Source organism: Lygodium microphyllum, chromosome 9 (assembly GCF_053477565.2).
Source record: "Lygodium microphyllum isolate KBCC chromosome 9, Lygodium_microphyllum_v1.1.10, whole genome shotgun sequence".
Lineage (NCBI taxonomy): Eukaryota > Viridiplantae > Streptophyta > Polypodiopsida > Schizaeales > Lygodiaceae > Lygodium > Lygodium microphyllum.
This window is the reverse complement of record NC_141143.1, coordinates 94,346,119-94,371,115: the sequence shown is the minus strand read 5'-3', so window position 1 is coordinate 94,371,115 and position 24,997 is coordinate 94,346,119. Positions and strand designations below refer to the sequence as shown.

Genomic DNA, 24,997 nt, shown 5'->3' with positions numbered 1-24,997 from the left:
GTTCACACCCATATAACTTTATACATGAAAATGAAGGGACTTTACACCCAATACTTGCTTCTTTCTCTCATCATATACACATAGATGCACAATGGCTCTTCTTTACAACGGGAGTGAGATGGAGGGACTCGGGACGTCATGCTGATTGTCACATAGATCTGTGGACGAAAGAGGATGGGGGAGCTCTCTGGCCTTGTGGATGGCCGAAACAGGGTTGGAGGGGAACATTCAATACCTACCCCCACATCCCCTTTGGACTTGCCAGGTGTCCCTTATGTGTAACGGGGAGTGGCTTTTTTTTTTCGTTTTCTTAATCCTATTGGCCTAGGCCAATTGTGTGGAGTAAAGAGACCTCGCGTGTGATTGGACTTGCCAGCATTGCCGGGTTACCAACTTAGAAGTTGGAAGGAAGTAGAGAGAGAGAGGGGGGGTATTTAAAACGGATGGGAGTTGCAACGAAAGTCAAAAAATTGACAGTACGCCGCCCACTTCGTCATATCATCCTCGTCATCCTCCTCCTGCTCGTCCTCACCCAGCCAGAATTCGGGAACACCCCAAATCAATCCCCTCTCTCTAAAGGTCATCGTCCCTTCCAGCCGAGAACAGTCAACGTAGCTCGCCGCTCGTCCCTCGCTCGTCTGTCCAATGATGACGAGAGGCACTTCTGTAGTTGCGACAACCTTACTGTTGATGCTGCTATGCTCTTCTTCTGCGGGAGCTCATCAACTCTGCCTCAATAATGGCGAGTCCACGAAGAGAGAGAGAGAGAGAGAGTGTGTGTGTGTGTGTTGTAGCTGAGACGTACAACAAGCCACAGTCATGTACTCGTAGTACATAATCAGTACACCAGTGCAAGCTAAGGCTACTTGTACAACTACTCAGCAAGTGAGGGTACTACAGACTAAGCGGTCATACGATGGTACAAAGAGAAAATGATTGCTACTCAGTATGTTGGTTGTTCAGTATGCTGACATGAGAGAGAGAGAGAGAGAGAGAGAGAGAGAGAGAGAGAGAGAATTCACTGGTTTGGGAGGTCTCCTTCAGTGGCAGTTGAGCACCATGAGTATTTGGTTCTTCTTACCAGGGATGACCTGGTGCCCTAGAGGACTGCCATGTCTTCAGTCACTTTGTGTGATACTCAATAGTCATGTGACTCTTGTTCCTTTTTTGCAACGAATACAGTTGCCCATTTTGAGAGAGAGAGAGAGAGAGAGAGAGAGAGAGAGAGAGAGATCCCTACTCCCACGCAGCCATATGTGAAGATATTTTCTCAGATTTTGGGGCTGTTGGCACAATTGGGTCTTCCGGAATGCGTTTGCTTTTGATTCAGCCTCTGGTATTGAGGGACATGTATCTAGGCTCAAGGTTCTTCTGCATTGGTTGTTAGATCTCATTCAGCATCCTTACATCCTCCCTAGAGAGGACTTGGTTTCTTGGCAGACGTCAATTTCTTCTGTTCCTTTACCAGGACTTTTGTATTGCTTATAGAGAGAGAGAGAGAGAGAGAGAGAGAGAGAGAGAGAGAGAGAGAGAGAGAGAGAGTATGCCATTTGCGCATGTGCAGATGTGTTTGTAGCTGTATTAATGTCTACCAAATGCCATAATGACCTGTGAGATTCAAGAGGCTACAGTCATGTATCTGCAGTACATCATCAGTGCAGAAGTGCAAGTTAAGACTACATGTGCAGGAGGGAGTACACCATTTGCGCATGTGCAGATGTGTTTGTAGCTGTATTAATGTCTACCAAAGGCCATAATGACCTATGAGACACAACAGGCTACAGTAACAAAAATAGAGAGAGAGAAGCGCGTCATTTACATATGTGTGGCTGTGTTTGTAGCTGTATTGATATCTACATGAGGCCATAATGACACACAACAGGCTACAGTCATGTATCTTTAGTACAGGAGTGCAAGCTAAGACTACAACTATTCAGCACATGAGGGTACCACAGACATGATGGTACAAAGAGAGAATGATTGCTATCCCAGTATAGAGAGAGAGAGAGAGAGAGAGAGAGAGAGAGAGAGAGAGAGAGAGAGAGATAGATAGATTTTTTAAACGAAAAAAAAAAGAGAGAGAGATTTTTACTATTTATTGCCCTTGTTTGCAGAATCTCCGAATCCTCTAAGCAGTACTTTGTCCTTCTGCTCAACTTTCATGCAAAACGACATGAGCTGCTGCAATGCCACCATGGACCAGCAGGTTAAGGCCATATTTGAAAATTACAATGTCACCAGTGTGCAATGTGGCAATTATTTGAAGCAGATATTGTGTGCTGTAAGTATACCATGAACCTGCTCTCTGCATAGCTGGTTGCCATGCATTTCCAGAAAATGAGATAGCCACACATTGATGCTGCATTTTAGGATTCTCATTTTTGGGAATAAACTGCATAGTAGAGGCAGTGCACTCACATATCAGGAGATACTCTTAACATATTCAATCATGGAGATGAAATGCATTGTAGCAGTTATGCAACCACATGTCGTGAGATAGTCTAACATGTCCATTCATGGAGATGAAATGCATTGTAGCGGTAATTCAACCACAGATCAAGAGTTTGATATGCTTATACTGCCTGTTAGGATTCACATGCATGTTAATGATTACTTGAAGGCATAGCATATGAAAAGCTAGCTGGAGCTATAAATGTTTAATCTTCTTGTAAGACATTCCTCGGTTTATGCAGCAATGTGACCCGTATGCTGCGGACCTTTTTCAAATGAACCTGCAGCAGAGGCGACCAGTCCCTATTTTATGCAACTCAAGTGCAGCATCTAACACAACAATCACAACTAATTCAAGTTCAAAAGCATATTGTGATAGCGTCTGGGAATCATGTCAATCTGTGGCCATCAAGGATTCACCCTTTGCACCTTTTTTGCAAATGACAGGTGGGACTACAGTCCCACAAAATATATCTAAGCTTTCAGATTTCTGGCAGACTCAAGAGGATTTCTGCTCTTCAGTAGGTGGCTCCATTGGGCCAGGAGACTTTTGTTTCAGTGGAGAAAAGTTTACATTTGTCAATGAGACAGCACCACAAGCAGAGCTTCAAGGCATTTGTTTTGAAAAAATTGGAGATGGTGTTTATCTGAATATGATTCCACATCCAGATGGATCGAACCGTGTTTTCTTGTCCAGTCAGAGTGGCAAAATCTGGCTGGCTACACTTTCTGTGGAAGGATCTGGGGCTCCCTTGAGCTTAAATGAATCCTCTCCTTTCCTAGACATAAGTGATAGGGTCATTCACACAGGAGAATATGGTCTGCTGGGTGTAGCATTTCACCCTAACTTCAAAGACAATGGCCGATTTTTTGTTTCGTACAATTGTGACAAAAGCTTATGGCCAGATTGTGCAGGACGTTGTGCTTGCAATGCTGATACTGGTTGTGCAGTTTCAGAGCTGGGTTCTGATGCAGGACCAATTCCATGCCAGATCTCCAGCGTGATTGCAGAGTACTCAGTTAACAGCACATCCTCACCCTCTGTACTCAAGGTTTGCTGAAGCTCATTCCTTGAAACATGCCTAATCCCACTGTTTTTCCAAAAGCAAGGGGTTGCATTGATAAATGCTTTGGATGATTAAAATATCCTGCATGAGTGGGTGGGTTGAGCATTGTCTTTGTGATTTCCCTCTGCAGGCTACTACAGCAGATCCAAATGAAGTGCGGAGGATTTTCACCATGGGACTTCCTTATTCAACCCATCATGCTGGGCAAATCTTGTTTGGTCCAGCTGATAATTACCTGTATTTTATGATGGGTGATGGTGGGAGCACTGGTGATCCTTTCAACTTTGCACAGAATAAGAAGTCATTACTGGGAAAGATTCTGCGCTTCAATGTCGATACTATTCCCAGTATGAAGACAACGCTATAGCTCATCTTTCATAGAGTTTCTGTTCATTGTGCTCTAATTGCTGATTTTACATAGTAACTATATCTAAGTTGGAACCTTCCTAGAGCCCAGCATATAAGTTATTTGTTGAACTTCAGGTGCTGAAGAAATCTTTGCTTTGCCACTTTGGGGAAACTATTCAATACCTGTGGACAATCCATTTGTGCAAGATAACACATCACGGCCTGAAATCTGGGCCTATGGATTGAGAAACCCATGGCGTTGCAGCTTTGACAAGATAGATCCATCGTATTTTTATTGTGCTGATGTTGGCCAGGTATGCTAATAGTTGCCTATTTCTCAGTGAGATATGGAGAATGACATCTATGCATTGTAGACACAGGGACAAGTAATTTGTTAGGTTGCTAACAAGATATGGGTTCAGAGATGCTGTAAGAAATAAACAGATTTTGGAACTAGAGAGCTTACTATGTTTTTGACAGAGTTGTAGTACACAAGGATGCTGTCAAAGGTGTTTCTTCAAATGGCAAGTCCAGGATTGCGAGTAATGTTGTGCAAGCCAGGCTTGCTTCTCTTGGCAAACTACTGTCATTAGGAGGTACAACATGTATGGTTCAAAGGGTGCTGCTTGACAGCTGGATGGTCTGTAGATTGCAGGTTTCTGGCTGATATTGTTTTCTGCTTCCCATATTGCAGCAGATGTACAAATGAAGAATGCCCTTGACTAGCCTTTTGCATGTCCATTTCCTTTTTCTTGAGTGCTTGATCCTGCAAGACTCCAGTTTGGTCCTGCATCAAGTCATTGCTCAAGGTGGCTAGGTGCTTTTGCCCTTTAGGTGAAACTGAGTTGATTGATTCATTTGCATCCAGTATGAAATTGATGCAAGAATTGTTGATTGTTCATTGACATGTTCAAGCTTAGAGTGATTGACAATTTGACAACTGACATTATTCTAACATTTTGAAGCCCTCTCTTCTCCTCGCTACTACTACCAGGCATGCTCCTTGTGCACTGCATGAGTGGAAGGACATGGATTATGCCTTGAGGATCATAATGCCATGCTGATAACAAGTCCTGTAGACCAATTTAAGACTTGGGTGTTACCCATGTCAAAAGCTTCAGAATCATTCAGGTGAGTTCTTCTCCCTCTAGTGTACTGATATTGGTCATAAAGAGGATGACAGCATGTGTATGTTTGGGCAAGTGCTCATGTCATGCAGTCATGAGTTTTTACTTAGTGCTCTTGGGGTGATTAAATTATGCACATGTGGTGCACATGTGAGATTAAGTTGAATGTGAGTCATGGTGATAAGCAAACTCTAGCTTGGGCAGTGAGGGACACTGACAGAAGTTGTGGTGGCTAGGTGCCAATGGGGCAGCTTGGACAGACCTGGGTTAGAGATAGTGAATAGCCCCTTGGAATGACTTTTGGTGTTATAGGGTTTTGAGAATTAAATCATTTAATATCTTAGACTCAGGTTTGTGGAAGTTTCAACACTTTCATGTTCAAAGCAGCCAGGAATTTAAAATTGAGGGTGTGGGCAGTGGCCAAAGTCTGGGCAAGGCCAATTAGTTTTCAATTTATTGAAATATTAATGGCTGGAAATTCAGTCTAGAGGCTGAGTTTTGCATGGCCATGTTTGCCATTTCGCATGCAACCATGTATTGTGCCATGCAAGGCTAGGGGTGATCATTTTGGGCGGGGGGAAGAGAGAGCAGCTGATCACTGCTCTTGGCAGTTTGACTAAGCAGATAGACCCTTACAGCTTCTAGTTACAGAAATAGAGCTCTCATTTGATGCAAGTGACAGCATTTGGGGGCCATTCAGCAGTAGGCGGCTGCTTCTGGGGCATTGTTTGGGGCTGGCAATCATTGTGGAAGCGCTCTTTACTGCTGGTGACAGCATTCAATGCACTTTTTTTATGTGGGTGACTGGTTGGAAAATCAAAGAATTCTCTCTTTCACTGTTTCTCTCTCCCTAGACTTGATGCATGTGCAATCTGATGAAGAAATTGATGATTTGGGCCTTAGTTTTGGACCTGAAGTATTGCTGTTAGGATTTACTAATCCCGAGTTTGTAATTACTAAGGGTTATAGTTTGCATGGTTCCCCTTGACGCATGCATGCATGGCTTAGTATTTTATGAAGATTAGTGCTTTAAATTGAAACAATGGACAATATAGTGGGTGAAATCTGGTGGTTTACAATAGGGATGATTTGCATGTGATGAAGATTCAATTTGGCTCTTCAGATGTACTCCTCCCAATTTGTTGCTTGTTAGATATACTCAATGCCCTATCCTTGTAAGGTGCCACCAGGATCCATGTGCTCTAAGTTGTAAGGCCCCCATATGGGGAGAAGCCATGCATGAGCTTGGGTCTTGACTTGTATGTTAGATGAGGTCTATATGATCGGATGGCAAAAAGGTGACCTTTGTGGATTTAGCCTTTGGGTTAGGTAGACTACTTATACTGATAGTAACTTAAGGCACAATGCATTGAATTGCGGGGTATGGGAGTTATTAGGGATTCCTACTTTGGGGTTTGGGATTGTGGAAGCGGCCCTTGGTTGGGGGGTCTCAGGAGGGGCTAGCTGCCCCCTTGATGGGTTTCCGGGGGCAGCGCTCCCAATTCGATAGCAAAGGGAATATTCCCTAGCCAACTAGGGAAGGTTCATCATATGGTCGGATAGGTTGACCAGACTATGTTTTCGGGCTATTAAGAGGAGACCTTTCCAAAGCCATCATCAATCTATCTTTCACCTAGTTAAAGTTATTTTTGTACTCGATTTTGGAAGAGGCTTATGTGTTGACTAAGTGGCGTAGGTAAGTTGGAATCTCAACCTTGGGAGATGGCTTCAATGCCAAGCAAGCGAATGTAGAGGTCCATGCAAATGGACCTATTTGATGAAGAAGAGATATTGGACACTCCCCAACTAGCTAGTGTTGGAGGGAGAATCAATGACCTAAGCTATTGGGATATATTTATACTTGATCTGAAGAGATCACCCCAATGTTGACAAAGTGTCGAATGCAAAGTTGGGAGATGGATCTTATGCCAATTAAGAATGTGAAGGCATAAGCACCAAGGTAGTAGTCCACTTGACATGAAAATAAATACAGCAGTAGCGTAGTAAGTGTTATCAAACGATAGAAACACCATTGTTGAAAGGAAAGAAAGACAGATGCCTTAGTAAGTGAAAAGAATGCTCGAGACCCAATCTTGGAAGAGAAATCACTCTTTGCATCTCCATGTTGATAAAGGGTATGAAGGCAACACTCACCTAGGCAAGAAGTTGGGAGATGGATCCTATGCCAATTAAGAATGTGAAGGCATAAGCACCAAGGTAGTAGTCCACTTGACATGAAAATAAATACAGCAGTAGCGTAGTAAGTGTTATCAAACGATAGAAACACCATTGTTGAAAGGAAAGAAAGACAGATGCCTTAGTAAGTGAAAAGAATGCTCGAGACCCAATCTTGGAAGAGAAATCACTCTTTGCATCTCCATGTTGATAAAGGGTATGAAGGCAACACTCATCTAGGCAAGAAGTTGGGAGATGGATCCTATGCCAATTAAGAATGTGAAGGCATAAGCACCAAGGTAGTAGTCCACTTGATATGAAAATAAACATAGCAGTAGTGTAGTAAGTGTTATCAAGCGATAGAAACACCATTGTTGAAAGGGAAGAAAGACAAATGCCTTGGTAAGTGAAAAGAATGCCTGGGACCCAATCTTGGAAGAGAAGTCACTCTTTGCATCTCCATGTTGATAAAGGGTATGAAGGCAATGCTCACCTAGGCAAGAAGTTGGGAGATGGATCCTATGCCAATTAAGAATGTGAAGGCATAAGTACCAAGGTAGCAGTCCACTTGATAAACGATAGAAACACCATTGTTGAAAGGGAAGAAAGACAGATGCCTTGGTAAGTGAAAAGAATGCCTGGGACCCAATCTTGGAAGAGAAGTCACTCTTTGCATCTCCATGTTGATAAAGGGTATGAAGGCAATACTCACCTAGGCAAGAAGTTGGGAGATGGATCCTATGCCAATTAAGAATGTGAAGGCATAAGTACCAAGGTAGCAGTCCACTTGATATGAAAATAAACACAGCAATAGTGTAGTAAGTGTTATCAAACGATAGAAACACCAAGTGAAAAGAATGCCTGAGACCCAATCTTGGAAGAGAAGTCACTCTTTGTATCTCCATGTTGATAAAGGGTATGAAGGCAATACTCACCTAGGCAAAAACCCGAAAATCATATCTTTAGCTATGTCAAGACCAGTAGATACCTCCAATGTTAGCCCTACATTGAAATATAGAACTTAGCATTTAAGTACTAGAAAAGAAGCTAGAACCAACATGCAAAGCTAGAACTTAGCATTTAAGTACTAGAAAAGAAGCTAGAACCAACATGCAAGCTATTGAGATGCTTTTGGTTCTTTGCTTAAAGTGAAAAATGAATTGAAGTGGGTGTGTCTGTAGTGGAAGTAAATGAAAAGAAAGTGAATATGATGGCAATTAAAGACAACTAAAAGGATACTAAAGTAGGCAAAGTAGTATAAAATAGTCTAAAGATCCAGCTAGACCACCTAAGAAAAGACGAGTCTAATGTATTAAGAATGGTAGATTGACTAGCCTAAGGATCCTAAGGGTAGCCTTAGAATCCTAAGAATTTAGTCTAATGAGGGATAATGGCGAAACCAATTAGATAGACCATAAGGCATTGATTGGGAGGAAGATCCAAGATCCATCACACAAATATGGATACTAAAGGGTGGAGAAATTGCACCATCTCCTTGGGAAAGAACCCCGCACTACCACCACTAAAGGGAGGTAAAGTTGGTTTGGGTATCTATGTGGCCATTTTTCTAGCAAAATGTACAATAGCTATTCTTCTTAGGCAAGTGATGTCAAACAAACCTTTGTTTTCTTTGGGCATTACCACTCCCTCTTTCCTTCATTTGGGATCACCTAGGGAGATAGATATTAGGTCAAAGTGATTAGGTGATTTCTTTCCAAGGCGATTCATCAGCATAAGAGGGGGGTTCTCACTTTGAAGCAATCAAGGGAGGGTGGTACAATGTCCTGGATAGGATGTCCCAGACGATCAAAGCTAAGGATAAGAGTGTGACTCACTTGTTGATAAGTGGGAGTGCTTAGTGTGTGGATAGCATTCCTAGCCAATAGGATGCAAAGTGATACACTTGAGTGTCTAACAGTGGACTAAAGCCTAAATGTGGATAAAAAACAATGTGTTAAGATTGGATATCCCATGGTGGGTCTTAAGTGTAGGGTCCTAGGTTTAATGGACTATAATACAAGTAGGGGGGAAGGGTAGGAATTGTAATTGTGAAGCACCAAACTCATGCTCAAATGAACATAATATAAATGAATACCTTTTGGAGCATCTTTGATCATAGAGTTTTCTTCACGTCTATACTAGTATCAATTTGGATCTTTGTGGCAATTTAAAGTTAGTTTTTGCATAATACAAGCAAATTGCAATGTAGGTAGGATCAGGATGAAATAAAATGGATTTGAACAAACTTGGTACAAGGCATTAGCTTTCATACCATGTGGAGATACAATAGGGTTTGGAAAAGAGAACATAGTGTATGACCATGATTGTGTTAGCAGTCTAGATAGCTCACATGTGAGTTTGAGCTATGTTAGGCATGGCTAGGTATTTTAGGCATTTTTGTATGGTCATTATCATGTGTACTTGGGCATTTATTGTTGGCGAGTCAACATTATTATTGCTATTTTGGCATTATTTTGTCCTTTATATACCAGGCTTCTCTTCTAGTTAGTCACATCATCACTTACTGGTTTTGTGGAGAGAGGGAGCCGGTACCATTGCTTGTGAGCCAATGACTCACTGTTGTATGTGTCATTCTCATGTTTTGTATATGGATTCCATTTCTTGAGCATTCGTCGGAGTTATCTTGTTTGCAATGTTCTTTTGTGTTTTTCTCTTTTGTCCTTGTGTTCAACAGTTTATTACATTATGTGTTTATGTTTTCATTGTTGCATCCACTTTTGACATGGTATTCGATTTCAGGATCCTTGTTTTGTATGCTAGTTTCTGTTGATTACAGGTCTGCGAATTGCTCTTGCTGATCGTTCATTGAATGGTGTCCCTTTCAACATGGTGACAGTTGTCTTCTAATAATTGCCCTTTTTGTAGGTTGTGTTTATGCTCTAGTTGGTTGCAGTTTTAATTTTTACTATCACGGGGATGTGAAATTTTGAGATGCTCTAATGTGCAAGGTTGTTTAGCAAATGTGATGCATATGGCAACTATTTCATGGTAACAGACCAAGGTCGAGGATGTAATGGATGTTTAAGACAAAAGTTGTAATAAGTTATGTTTGACAGGTACTAGGTGGTACTCAGTGTCAAAATTGAGCATAGAACAATTTATTGGTCACTAATGTCAGTGGTGACACTAGAGACTAGGCATTAATTAATTAATTAATACCGGTCTAAGGGTCAATAATTGCTCAAGGATACTTGGAGGACAAATTAGTTGGTGGAATTAGTTTTTTTGAGGACTAGAATAATTACTAAATTAATGGGCTTGAATCTTCTCTATCTTGAGAAGTGCGAGCTATGAAACCATCCTCTTAACAAGCTGACATACAATTGGCTGAAAGGTATGGTAAAAAATACAAGAATTTTCAGTAAAGAACAGGACAACATTTTCAGCCAAACCAGTCCACTAGAACAGCTGCAAATTATGGGTAGACAAAGACTGAATTTCAGCAAGGAGGGAAACCAACAAATACCTATAGCAAGATTCCTACATTTCCTATTGTTTATGGACCAAAACAAGGCAGTAATTTCAGATTTAATGCTGAAAATAGATCACATGGAAAGAGGACTGAAATTAGTGGCAAAAACTGAGCTCCTATGCAAGGAAATCATGTGTCTAATGACAAGCTGAAGGACATGTATGCGAAAGGTCTATGTTTCAAATGTGGGAAGAACAATCCATGGGCAGCCATGAAAGCTTTTATTCTTCAACAATTTCTTGAGGATTCTTAATCAATTCAGCCTGTAGTACCATTTCAGTGAGGATTTTTCAACAAATTGCAAAGATTTTAGCTTGTGGAGGACATTGGAGCTTATATTGAAGCTTTATTTTGGGGTTTTAAAATAAATCTTTTGAACATTAATTAATAAAATGGATAATACTAGAAAATGGGCTTAGAAAGCTGCCACTTGGCAAAACTTGCCCATGTAAGTGAAAAAAGGTTTTTAGGGGTTGGTGGAGTCTATTTCAACCCTTGTGAGAGAGAAGGAGGTTATTAGAGAGCAAAAGAGATTGCTCATGTGATTTGCAGCCACCAAAGATTAATCCTATAGCATGTGACAGCAATTTGGAGCCCTCTAAGAGCAGGTTGCAGGTGACAAGAGGCCAAGGTCCTTTTGGTACAGATGATAGCATATAGGAGGGAGCAATAGTCTTTTTGGTGGTCCTAATTTGTTAGATGATAGCTTCCATGGTTGTTTGAGTAGGGCAATAGTAGCTTTTCAATGTTTCTCGTGATGAAACTGTAAAATTTCTCTCTACAACATTCTCTCTTATCCTCTAGCCACCTCTTAAGTTATCTCAATGTTTTCTAGCAATTTGAGCTATCAAAGGAAGTGATTTCAGTCATCTTTGTTATAAATCCTAATTTACTTCAAAAATTAGGGTTTTGACAATTGCCTTAGGATGCGAGCTCAAAATTAAGGGCTCAGGGCTTAAATTCTAGTAGCTGAAATTGAGGCATTTCAAGGAGATTCAAGAGGCCAGCTAGCAAATCTCAAATTTGGGGTTGAATTTGTCTTTCAAGGAGTAGGGTGAAGACAATTGATTTGGAGGCTTATTGGTAAGTTTTGACAGCAAGAGGCACTTGGACTAGTGGAGGAGATTAGATGATCTTTGTTGTACTCCTTCCATTTGCAATATAAGATAAAGAAATACTGCAAGGGGTGTCAATTTTGGGGCCAACAAGGTGTCCAATGTTCAAGATTAAAGTAGTAAAGCGTGCATTTTCAATTTACGTGAATTTAATGCTTGTTGTAATTAGTGCTTAATTAGGTTATTTACCATCCTATCCGAGGAGAAGGGTTGGTTTCATTTGATGGTTTTTTTGCTTATTCAGTACATTAAATGCTTGCCTAATCTGTGTTTTGTTGTATAGCTCCTACATGTAATGCATTTGGTATTGGGTGATATCTTTTCAGTTATTTTTCTATAGATTTTTTTGATTTCAGCATTGAAATTTTTGTGATCCGTATGTATCCATTGCATGTGAACTTTGTATGTAGTCTGTGTTGTTGGTTGGCTGTACTCTCTTTTTTAATTTTTTTTTTCAATTCCTATCCTCTTCAAATGGCTTCACCTTGTTGTTCCTTTGATGACAAATTACATGGCCTTGATTATCTCACATGGAGTGTTGTTATGCAAGCTTGCTTTGTGCAGAAGTGGTTATGGTACATTGTATTTGGAGCTTATGAACGTCTTGAGTGTTCTAATCCTCTTCTAGTTGATTTTGATGAGGACAACTATGAAGAAGCTGTGTTCACATGCTATACTGATGATGCTCGTGCATATTTTGTCCTGCTTCGTTGCATCTAAAGAGGTTCTTTCGACAGTCATTGCGTGCAGGAATTTCTCCGCAATTTGGGCGAAGCTTTAGATATCATATGAGACTCCTTCACCTATGTGTATCATCACTCTTTATGGATGGCTTTAGTAGATGAAGTTCGAGCTGAAGGATACTATTCATTTTTTCTTACTTCGTGTCATACAAGTACAGTCAGCTTTGACACATGCATTCTGCTTGCAAGAGGCTCATCTTGTGCAGACTTTGCACTACAAGCTTCCTTCGGAGTTTGATGGAGTTGCCGAGGGGCCTATGCACTTGTTATGCTTTGACAGCTAAGGGCCGTGGCAAATTAAAAGAAAATAATTTAATGGAAATACCAAAATGCGTCTTATTGTATACATGGCATTGCTTAGATCTTACACATGATCTAGTGTCTTTTGATTGGCTTTTTTTGTATAGAAACTAACCTTTTTGTATCTTATGTAAACCATAGCATTGTAATTAATTAACTAGGCAGCCCATGTGTAGTTATTGGATGTATTAAAGGTTTTGTTTTACCGTAGTATGGATAGTAAGTATTAAATTACGAAACTAAAGTATTTTTTGGCTTTGCTCTAGTGAAGATGATTCTTATCAAATAGTAATTGAAAATTTATTCGATTTGAGTATAGAGGACCCTCAATACACCGGTGAAACAACCCATGTTTATAATCATTGAATTTGACAAATACTAGGGATAGTTGGATATTGCATCTACCATACTTGGAGTTGCTTTTTCTACTACATCTGATGCTTTTTCTACTATATTTATTGCTTTTCCTAGCATATTCGTTGTTTCTGATGCTTTGCGGGCTTAAATGTGATTGACATCTGCTAGTTTTCTATAGACGTCCTTGATGTTGCTTGAGCATGAGACATCTTTATGTTTACAAGGGAGACTTCCACCATAGTCTGGTGGTTCCAGTGAGGTCTTGACAGCTTCAGAGAGGGGTGATAGGAAGAAGAAGCTGAAGGTCGAGTGTTATCATTGTCGTAAGATGGGACATTTGTGCAAGGATTGCAAGGAGTTAGTGGCTTTGCAAAAGAAGGAGAAAAAGAAGTAGGTGTTGAGCTAAAATATGCATTACTTGCTGATTAGCCTCTTAAACAGCCCCAAAACACACTAAAAATGCTCTTTTAGAGTAAAACCCTAAAATGGGGAGCAGTTCGAGGGTGTTCAGTGGAAACCCTAAAATGGGGAGCGGTACGAGAAAGTTTAGTGGAAATCCTAATTTTTGGGGCACCCTTCCACATCTATAAATAGACAGGCTGCCCCCATTCAACAATCATCCTTGTTTGCAGGTTACACCAGCCCACACACCCTCTGCTGTTGTTGGCGCCCAGTTTCCAGTCTGCAGCCCGCCTCCATCTGCTATCCAGTCATCATTGACTGTAGCCACATCATCTTCAGCCTGTCCATTGCTATAGGCGACAACTCTCAGTTGCTGGCGATTGCTCCAAACTGCCTAGACTGCTGTGCAGCCTGCTGTCTATTATCTCTAGGGTCAGCTAGCCTGCGTTTTCAGCATTGCAGGCCCTGACACTCTTAGACACTGTTTTAGCCTATTGTTTACATCAGACTGTGCACAGTTTCCGGCCCTCGATCGGTGGTACACTGCTGCGTTTATCAGTTTCTAGCCTCTAGACTGCTGCGTTTTGGTGACCGGTGTACTGCCATTCACTATTTAGTACTCCTACACTCCGATTGGTGGTCACAGACTTAGGATCCGTCTTCGGTGGACGTCACACTCTGACATTGCTCTGCTCTTAAGCACACTGTACACTCTTATATTCATTTACAGCATTCATTTACTTTAAAGTTGTGTTCTCTCTCTTCCTTTTTCTGTTTGTGTTTGAGTTTTGAGTTTTGCGTTCAGGGTTTGAGTTTTGCCCTCTGTGTCTGTGTCTTTGTGTTTTTGTCGTGGTCATACACTTTGTGTGTCCTCAGTGCAAACCCTAGCAATCTTCTTAACATGGTATCAGAGCCGATGCTCTTGTAAAGAGTATCCTGTTGATATTGTTGAGAGCTAGTCTTTGTGCAAGGCACACAATACGACTCGTAACCGAATCACAATGTCCCAAACACCTTCTTCTCCAGTTCCAATGATGTCTATTAGGCGTCTTTGTGCAAGGCACACAATACGACTCGTAACCGAATCACAATGTCCCAGACACCTTTTTCTTCAGTTCCAATGATGTCTTATCAGGCTTCTCCATCATTGGAGGCCCTGAGACGGCATTATGGACCCGGTGAGGAGGACGATACTCCACCTTCACCAGATTTCACTAACATGACAGAGAAGGACTTTGAGAAGTACTATTGCAACAAGTACGGTGATGTTTATATTCCTCCTATGAGTTTTGCTACCACATCCGGACTGGTTGGTGAAACTGGCCACCTCTTCGATCATGGAGGACATACGGCATTCGGAACGTCTGGCGATCCATCTTCATCATCTCAGCCAGGTCCAATGTCAAGTTGGTACAATTCTTTTGTGTTGCATAAATCAAAACCCTCGCCTGTTTCTTCTTTTGAGATATAGGATTCGGATGGCTTTGCGTATGCGAACTTCAATAGAGGGGGTCACAAAGCAGACGGAATTTAAGTACATCTATAGCTTCTGTTTCATTTGAGCATATCGCACACAGTTCTCACCTCCCTTCCATTCCACCCTTTTCTATATCACACCTTGATCATCTCTCATCAACTTTCCAAAATCTTGGATTACACTCCACATCTGCTTCACACATCCTAGGGGTTGGATCTTCCATCTCTGCTCCTAGCATCTTTTCCTTCTCCATCCCATTCTCTATCTCTTTGCACCATGGTACTTCGTTAGGGGGAATGCCATCCTTTAACACAGTGCCTCTCACCTTTCAGCACATGAATACACCCATAACTCTTGGGACGACTGTGATGGGCATCCCCCTCACTATCCCCAGCTTCACATCTCCCATGACCACTCATATGCAGGGGTTTTCATCCTCAGCTTATGGTGCATCTTCACACTCTCCTTGGGTTATACCTATGCAAGGATTCCCATCTTCTGCTCACCGTGTTCCCATCCCACCCTCTTGGGTTTCTCATGTGGCTACCATGCCCATGCCTAGTCAGCCTATCCCTACCTATGGATCCACCTTGCACACTATCCGCATGTCTGGTGGGCACTCTGGGGCCCATTCCCAAGTGTACTCCACTCCCCCATCCTATCCACATTACACTTTTTCACACTACCCATCTCCGAGTACTACTACTCTTGTTGCAACGGCTAAGAATGCCTTCACGGATAAGACACGTTTTAACGGGTCAAATTTCACTACTTGGTCGAATTTCATGCAACAAGTGCTTGAGTCTCAGGGGTCTTTGGGACATCGTCATTGGTCTAGAGCCTATGCCGGATCCTCGACTAGCTCACCCTGACTACATCCGTTAATGGAGAGTCTGCAATGCTACAACCAATGTTGAGCTGATGCAGGGATTGCTTCTCAAAATTTCACTCTCAGTTGCAGCACTTTTCGCTTGCGTCAAAGCGTTGGAGTCACCTTCTCGACCGCTATGCGGCTCGTGATCATACTCGGCACATCAATCTCTTCTTTGAGCTTCAAGAGTTCTCTCTTAAGGAAGGTGATGATTTGAAAGCCAAGCTGATTGACTATAGGCGGTTACTTGCCGAGTTTGCCACTACTAGCTCTCCAAAGTCAGATGATGATCAGGTTACATTTTTCTTGAATAAGTTGTCCGCAAAATACTTCGATTTCATTCAACACATCATCTCCCAATCTCGATTGCCAACCTTCTACAAGTTTGAGTGCCAGTTCTTGCGTTACGCAAGGCTGCATGATCAAGTCCATAAGAAATCCTCATCACACCTTATTCAGAGCAGAGGGGGTTGGTTGCCTCTTCTTCGGGAGGAAAAACCACCAGTGGCAAGTACTCGTTAGTTGCGAAGGCAAGCCAATCAAAGGGTGACTCCTCTTCCTTAGATGGAACTAAAGAATCAAGACCTATCTGGCAGTAACTCCCTAAGAAAAATCGGTTTTGCACACACTGCCAAAGAGCAGGCCATGTGGACGAGAAGTGTCGCTCCAAGGCCCAAGGTCTTCCATCTAAAAAGCCTTAGCAGACCGTTGCGACTTCACAGTCCAGTGGGGCTACGCCTTCCGTTGCTGCCCCATCTGCTCCTCCAACCCCCACAACGACTGCTGAGCATGTGGCACCCGGACAGTTTCAACTGCCATCCTTCTCTACTCTTGAAGGATTGGTTGATTGGTTTGCAGGTTCCGATCCCGTTGCACTTCATGCATCTATCTCACCTTTCTCCCCACCTCGTCAGGTGTTCCCTTGACAGAGCCCTGCTACTGGACGTACGTGATGGTGGCCACCTTCTTAGACTAGCATGTCTCTAGGTCCTTTTCGATATCCTAGGTCAGTCTAGTATTCATTTTTCGCATTGTTAGAGTCGGGCACATAGGATTTTTGTCTCTACATTTTAAGTCTTCCGCTGCATTTACTCACACACACATACCCATTTGCATCTTTGCACTTGTTCCTTCAGTTAGCTTTTCATTTTAGTTTGGTTTTGTTTTTGGAGGATCTTACTACTGACCTTTGTGATTGTAGACTTTGATATCCTTTGCAGGTTTTGTTTTCAGTGTAGGGCTAACATGTAGGTTTGCCCAGTTCTACTTGGGTTCGAGACCTTGAATGTGCGCCGTGCCTTCATGGTTTCATCATCCTTAAGAGTTTTACTCTTTTACCAACATGGAGGCTTTCCCTCCCAAGGGGGATCGTGCAGCATCTCTCTTGATGCTATCATGGCGGTGACTTCTACCTAGCTCTTCATCTGGGATGCTTCCTTCTCCTCTTCATTCCTTATGGTTCTTGAAACCACACGAAGACCGACATCAGGCTCCTCTTCCTTCTTCGGCATCTACATCCAGGTTGAGAGGGGGTTCTTACCCTTCTTGGTATTCTATAGGCTTTAACACTTTGTCTTCGACATCAGCTTCACCCCCTTGTTGTACCTTACCCTTTGCATTGCATGATTTCATCATCTTTGTACTAGGGCACTTGGGCAAGTGAACAATTTTCCCATGAGGGACACTGTCCAAGTGGCACCTGTTGTACGAGTATTCTTCAGCATGTAGCATACTTTGCATCTCATTGTGCAGAGCACTGCTTGAGCGGATTCTAAGCTGTTTCCACCGGCGGCCCCTGGGCAGCCGACGTGCACCCTTTGTTCGATGCCCTGTCCTCTTTGGACTACTTGGATTCCCTTGGTAAGATAGCCATCGCCTCTGTAGTCTTGGTAGGCCACTGGGCAGCCGACGTGCACCCTTTGTTCGATGCTCTGGCTGCTTTGGGGTGGGATGCCTTGGGGTAAGTAACCATCACAATGGTTGGCCTAATCTTTCGGCTCAGTTTTGGGCCTGAGAGGGGGTGTTGAGCTAAAATATGCATTACTTGTTGATTAGCCTCTTAAACAGCCCCAAAACACACTAAAAATGCTCTTTTAGAGTAAAACCCTAAAACGGGGAGCAGTTTGAGAGAGTTCAGTGGAAACCCTAAAACGGGGAGCGGTACGAGAAAGTTTAGTGGAAATCCTAATTTTTGGGGCGCCCTTTCACATCTATAAATAGACAGGCTGCCCCCATTCAACAATCATCCTTGTTTGCAGGTTACACCAGCCCACACACCCTCAGCTGTTGTTGGCGCTCAGTTTCCAGCTTGCAGCCCGCCTCCATCTGCTGTCCAGCCATCATCGACTGCAGCCACATCATCTTCAGCCTGTCCACTGCTGTAGGTGACAGCTCTCAGCTGCTGGTAATTGCCCCAGACTGCTGTACAGCCTGTTGTCCATTATCTCTAGGGTCAGCCAGCCTGCGTTTTCAGCATTGCAGGCCCTGACACTCTCAGACACTGTTTTAGCCTGCTGTTTATAGCAGACTGTGCACAGTTTCCAGCCCCCGATCGGTGGTACATTGCTGCGTTTATCAGTTTCCGGCCTCCAGACTGCTGCGTTTTGGTGACCAGCGTGCTGCCATTCACTATTTAGTACTCCTACACTCCGATTGGTGGTCATAGACTTGGGATCCGTCTTCGGTGGACGTCACACTTCGACATTGCTCTGCCCTTGAGCACACTGTACACTCTTACATTCATTTACAGCATTCATTCACTTCAGAGTTGTGTTCTCTCTCTCCCTTCTTCTGTTTGTGTTTGAGTTTTTGTGTTTGAGTTTTGAGTTTTGCGTTTAGGGTTTGAGTTTTTGAGTTTTGCGTTTAGGGTTTGAGTTTTGCCCTCTGTGTCTATGTCCGTGTCTTTGTATTTCTGTCGTGGTCATACACTATGTGTGTCCTCAGTGCAAACCCTAGCAGTCTTCTTAACAGTAGGATCTTGAATTCTTTGTTGAGTTATCCTCTTCCTTAGACTTTGACTCGGATCCTTTTGCCAAGGCCAAGACTAAGGCACAGACAAGGCCATTTTCTTTAATCCGTGGGAAGGGCTTTGCAATCCCTCCTGCTTTCTAGTATAGGTGATGCGGTCATACCTCACGACTCTACAGTGCTAGAGAGGGAGTGTGAGAGGGTGGTGAGATGGGACAGGTATGCGCCTCATTTATACAGGTCTATAGGAGTACACGTTCTAGATAGGGACTTCCCTAACGTATTGTTAAAGTCTAGTAGGTTCAAATTCTAGAGTTGGGATCGACTTTTAGGTTCATTATGGCTTGTTATTTGACAGAAAGTGGGATTGGCTCCTACTCCAAGCTCATAGGAGAGGATACTTTGGTGGTCTTGGCCAAAGGTAGGGAATCCATCTTCTCATATGTTCAGAGCCATTTTGGATAGGATGGTCATGTATGCTATTGCAAGGCATTGTTGATAGACATAGACAATTGTTATGGTTCTCTATTTTCAGGTTTTGGTATGATCTACATCAACATCAGATTCTCTTTGAGGCACCTTGGTGGTGGCTTGATCATTCAGTGCTTGGGTATCCATAGTCCTATTCTAGTGATTCTTTGTTGTATGGACTATGATTAGACTTTATCATTGTATCATTGTATTGTATCAGATCATCCATGATCTGAGAGAGGGTGCTAGCAGTCTAGACTCATGTGTGAGTCTTGAGCTATGCTGGGCATGGCTAGGTATTTTAGTTATTTTATATGGTCATTATGATGTGTATTTGGGGATTTATTGCTAGCCAACCAGCATTAAATGCTGGCTGACCTGTCGCTATTTTGGCATTGTTTTGTCCTTTATATACTAGGCTTCCACCTCAGTCAATCACATCATTACCTATAGGTTTTGTGGAGAGTGAGCCCGTGCCATTGCTTGTGAGCATGTGACTCACTGTTGTAATCGTCATTCTCATGTGCTGGCTGATCTGTTGCTATTTTGGCATTGTTTTGTCCTTTATATACTAGGCTTCCACCTCAGTCAATCACATCATTACTTATAGGTTTTGTGGAGAGTGAGCCCGTGCCATTGCTTGTGAGCATGTGACTCACTGTTGTAATCGTCATTCTCATGTCTGGTATATGGGATTCCATTGCCTGAGTGTTTTTCTTAGTCCTCTTCTTTGCAGTGTTCTTTTGTGTTTTTTTCTTTTGTCCTTGTGTTCAGCAGTTTATTCCATCATCTGTTTATGGTTCCATTGCTACATCCACTTTTGATAGATTGAAACATAGTAAACACAAACACGAACACAGAATGAAAAATTAAACAATGAAGATAAACAGGACGAATGAAAAATGCTGAATAATAAATGAATCTATACACAATGCTCAAGGGTAGAGCTGTCTAATAGTTGATGGCTCCCATGGGAGTGGGTTGAGGGAGGTGTTGGGTGTGCTGCCTATCAAAGGTGGATCTCGAGTTCACAAACTGCCAATCAGAGCTGAGGCTGATGAAGGAGTGGCGAGCAGCAAAAATGCAGCTCATAGGAGTGCGTCAATGCAGGATGATTCAATAGGAGCAAGGTGACAGCTGTAGGCCCTGAATTGGAGCAAAATGCAGCAGTTCACCAGGTGTAATTCAGTAGGGTAGCAGCTGGAGAAGGTAGAATGGGTGCTGAAGATTTTGAGGAGGTAGTCTGATCGAAGTAGATGGTGACTTGTAGGCAGAAGTCAGCTGGAATAGCAAAAGTACTGGCCAAAAACAGGTCATCATGATGCTGGGAATGATAGCAATCGGCAGTTGGGGTAGACGACCCCCCAAGTATCATGATTGAAGTAAGCTGAGGGGGTGGTCCATTGGCCATATGATTGGCAGGTCTCCATTGATTAGTGGAAGCACCTTATGGGCATCATAGATAAGCCATACACGCAAGAGCATGACCCCCTCTCAACAATGAGGGCTAACATTGCCATTGCTTGGTGTGCTTGAGGTCTTAGGTAGAGTAGAGGGTTGGGATCTTGGTGGGCTTCCTTAGCTTGTGAATTTGGGTAATGTTGGCAATATTGAATTCTCTTGGGGTTATTTTGCCAACCCAGCTTTAATTTTGGGGGAGGTATTTCGTTGCTTACAAAGCAATTGGGTCTTGTGGTTGTTCTTTCCACCTGCTCACACCTCCTCTTGTGAGGGGCTAAAACAAGGGTTCCCTTTGAAGTTGGCAATGGGGATTTCTTGTGATCTTGTTGAAACAACCTTGTCTACAACAATGATTGGTATTCAAATATATAGGTGTATATTTGGGATTGTGAGATCATTAAGTAAATGTCAATATTCAGCCAACTTGACTATCAAGTTGTCCCTCTTAGTGATCTTGAACTCCTGGAGCTCATGTTCAAGGTTGATATGTCGGATCCGATCATAAGCCACATAGTGGTTGACTAAATGTACCCAATGCTTAGACTTGTGGTCAAAATATTATAATTGTAAGTGAAACTTTGGCTTGTGACATTTTTGCTTTTCCAAGTGCGGGCTAACTCATATGAGGACCGAGGGGGTTAGATTGGGGTCCCAATGCTTAAATAAGGTTTCACAAATTTTACGAGTAAACATGTTTTTGTTGTATTCATGCACATTGAGTATCATGAGATAGCTACCAAAATTAAGGAAAGCACTAACACCAAAACTAAGGACAATCCTAACACAAAATTATCATGCATTAAATTTTGTTTTAGCTCTACAAAAATTAGTTCCAAAGGACCTATTTCATTACACAATTTTTAAAATTCTTGCAGTAGGACAAATGTATGAAAAATCCCCTATATAAGGACATGTTTTGGACATCCATTGTTATCCCATTTAATTTAGTGCCTTGCTCCCATCATTCTCCTCATTGTTATCACCTTCATCATGTGTCTGTTATTGGCTGCTGCCCTTTTTTGCTGGCCATCAAAAAGGGCTTGACCAGCTTTTTCCTTCTTGGATGGGGTGGTAAATAAACTAATTAAGCACTTAATTACAGTAATTAAGAAATCCACAAAATTGAAATGAATGCTTCACCATACAATCTTGGACATTGGATAGCCTATTGGCTCCAAAATTGACACCCCTTGTGGTATTTCCTAAACTTTTATTGCAAGTGGATGGAGTACAATTGAGATTCTTTGACCTTCTCTACTAATCCAAGTGTCTCTTGTTGTCAAAATTGACCGACAAGCCTCCAAACCAATTTTCCCTTTGGTTTGCTTGGGGAGTAGGCTTCACCTTGCTTCTTAAAAGACAAATTCAGCCCCAAATTTGATATTTGGTTGGTTGGCCTTTTGAATCTCCTTGAAATTTCTCAATTTCAGTTGTTGGAATTGAAGTCCTAGGCTCTCAATTTTGAGCATGCATCTTGAGGTTGATGTTAAAACCCTAATTTTTGTTTGTAAATTAGGGTTTACAATAGAGATTGACTGAAATCTCTTTCTCTGATGGCTCAAATTAGGGTCACATTAGCACATTTGATTGACTTTAATGAAATGCTAAGCAAAGCAATAAATTTTCATGTGCTCGTGACACTAGCTGCTCCTCCACATCACCCAATGCAATGATTGGCCCATGGTGGTCGTGTTTCAATCACCCTCAGCTCCAATCTGCTATATTGACATCATTTTTTCTGTGTAGTTTTACTGCAGTTGGGATTTGTTCTCAGAGGATGGTAGTCTTTGACACTCTCCCTCACTCCTCTTCCACAAGAGAGTGACTGTTGGGACTTGCCACTCTGAGTTCAATCTGTATTATATTTCATTCAATCAGTAGCATCCGTTCTTTCATTATTTTCTTCTTCTTTCTTTAAGTTCTGGTCTAAGTTTACTGTATTGTAGTTGTGTTTGTACACTCCAGTGTTTTCTCTATGCAAAATCTAGCATATCTTTACATAACTTAATGGGGATCTTTGTGGAGCACATGCACATTCTATCCTTTATCCTTCTGTGGGCTTGTTTGAGTTTTTGTCTTGGCCCTTTGATCGGAAAAAGTGTTGGCTGCCTTTTAAAGCTGATATACTTTTAACCAAAGTGCCACATCGTAAAAAAAAGTGATGCCTAGGAAAAACGTCATGTATCCAGCGACACACAATGCTGTGAAGTGCTGCTCACAGGCCTGCACGCCATCACCATGACCTGTATGTTTCACTGGTGGCTGCACACAGTCCAACTCTCATCTAATCCTGCTGCCTTGTGGCTCTTATGCCCTGTCATTTGCCCCCACCTGTCCCATTGCCTGCCCAAGTGCATGCACATGGGTGGTGCCTAGTGCATTACATTTCAACCCCTATTCTGCCCAAGCCTAGAACCTTGACCCAAGGTTGTCGAACACTTTGTCCTGCTGCAAATACTGGTAACGGGATTGTATGTTTCAGATGCTGATCGTTTTAAAGGTTTCCCTAGGTGTAGTAAAGCTGAATGACCTAAATTTACATGTAGTTTAGGTGCTCTGGTTTTCAAAACAAGCATAAAGCTTGAAAAATGTGGTCTTTAAAGAGCTGCTTAAAGGTAGTAAATATGGGTATGTAAACACCTTGACCTAATATCAGATGCTTTTCCGCAGGAAGTGTATGAAGAAGTTGATTTGGTCACAAAGGGTGGAAATTATGGATGGCGAGTGTACGAGGGGACTCAGCTTTATACACCCCCAAGATCTCCGGGGGGTAACACTAGTGCTAGTTCTATACAACCTATATTTCCAATACTTGAGTACAGTCACAAATCTGTAAATGCTAACGAGAATAGTGCATCAATCACGGGGGGCTTTGTCTCTCGGTCCGCACAGGATGCATGTCTTTATGGCAGGTTAGTCTTTCTAGATAATACATTGAGATTTGTTTGTGGAAAGGGGGGCACTGAAGCCTGCCAACGGTCATCAGATTAATTTTTTTGTGCAGAAATAGTGTCTGTCTAGAGGGTGGCTAGGGCACTATAACAAACAGTGAACTCTGCCATCTCTTATAAAATCTATGGCTTTGCTTGCAGGTATGTATATGCAGACCTGTACGGTGGGTATATGTGGGCCGCAGAAGAGAGGCCGTTGGGGAGCGGCAATTACACAACAGCAAGCGTGAAATTTCTATGCGCGGATAACTCGTCGCTTCCATGCCAGAAATCAGCAACAGAAAGGGAGCCCAATTTTCTGTACGTGTTCTCATACGGTGAGGATAACAGCAACAATCTGTATGTACTAAGTGCGAATGGGGTCTACAAAGTGGTGAGTCCAGGAGCCTGTGGTTTCCAGTGCAATGCCACCCTGCCTGCTGGGGCCTTAGTGCCTGTACCATCACCAACTCCGTCGGTTACACCATCGGTCTCCCCATCAGCAGCTCCGCGGGGAAGCTCAGGTGTTGCAAACCTGCCCACTTGGACTTCCCACGTTCTACTTCTATCCTGCATTATTCTTGCCGGTCTCTTTGTACTCATAGAGCCAGTTTAGATAATGTAAGTGCTAATCTCTCTCTCTCTCTCTCTCTCTCTCTCTCTCTCTCTCTCTGGGGTGCACAGTCAAGGACTGGTCATCGGAAAGCTCGAGTGCAACTCTCATGCGCCCTGGGCTATGGGGCTATGGGGATTGCACTCGTTATCTTGTGTTTACCGAGAGAGAGAGAGAGAGAGAGAGAGAGAGAGAGAGCTCTTTTGCAGGCATTGTAGCCTCGTGTCTTTGTAACCTTTTAGCTTTCGATCTTTTCTTCCCGTTTTTGAGGCTGCTTGGTGCGCCTGTAAATAAGTTCAAACGAGAGAGAGAGAGAGAGAGAGAGAGTGAGTGAGTGTGTGTGTGTGTGTTTCAATGCCAAATTTCTTCGTGATCCCCTTCTATTCTTTTGGCTCCATATGCTGTTTCCTACTTGTTTTTGAGTATGCTTGGTTGGCCCGAAGGCCCCTTTGTTGTAAATATTTCAATTTATTAATTCATACTTCTTGATTAATTGAGAGAGAGAGTTAAGTGGTGTAGCTTAGTTGGTTTAGTTGAACAGGACAGTGATTAAAAGGGTCTTTGATTCTACTCTTACATCCTGCATAGTCATTTAGTATAGGTGCTACAAAAGGGAAAATTGAACATGG

The 24,997-nt window shown here is 42.5% G+C and overlaps 1 protein-coding gene across 4 annotated transcripts; it reads left to right on the top strand.

Moving 5' to 3' along the window:
* The first annotated feature begins 466 nt into the window (after positions 1-466).
* On the top strand, positions 467-24,837 carry LOC148031311 (HIPL1 protein-like). 4 transcript variants are annotated; one of them, XM_087684831.1, is made up of 7 exons: positions 467-742; positions 2,115-2,281; positions 2,694-3,503; positions 3,649-3,865; positions 4,002-4,180; positions 23,496-23,737; positions 23,918-24,837. In XM_087684831.1, exons 1-7 carry the CDS (start codon positions 646-648, stop codon positions 24,369-24,371), a joined length of 2,166 nt encoding a protein of 721 aa, XP_087540957.1. In that variant the 5' UTR covers positions 467-645; the 3' UTR covers positions 24,372-24,837. The 4 variants fall into 4 exon arrangements, with proteins under 4 accessions (XP_087540957.1, XP_087540959.1, XP_087540960.1 ...); XM_087684833.1 differs by lacking the exon at positions 467-742 and adding an exon at positions 749-919; XM_087684834.1 differs by lacking the exon at positions 467-742 and adding an exon at positions 749-946.
* Positions 24,838-24,997: the final 160 nt, after the last annotated feature.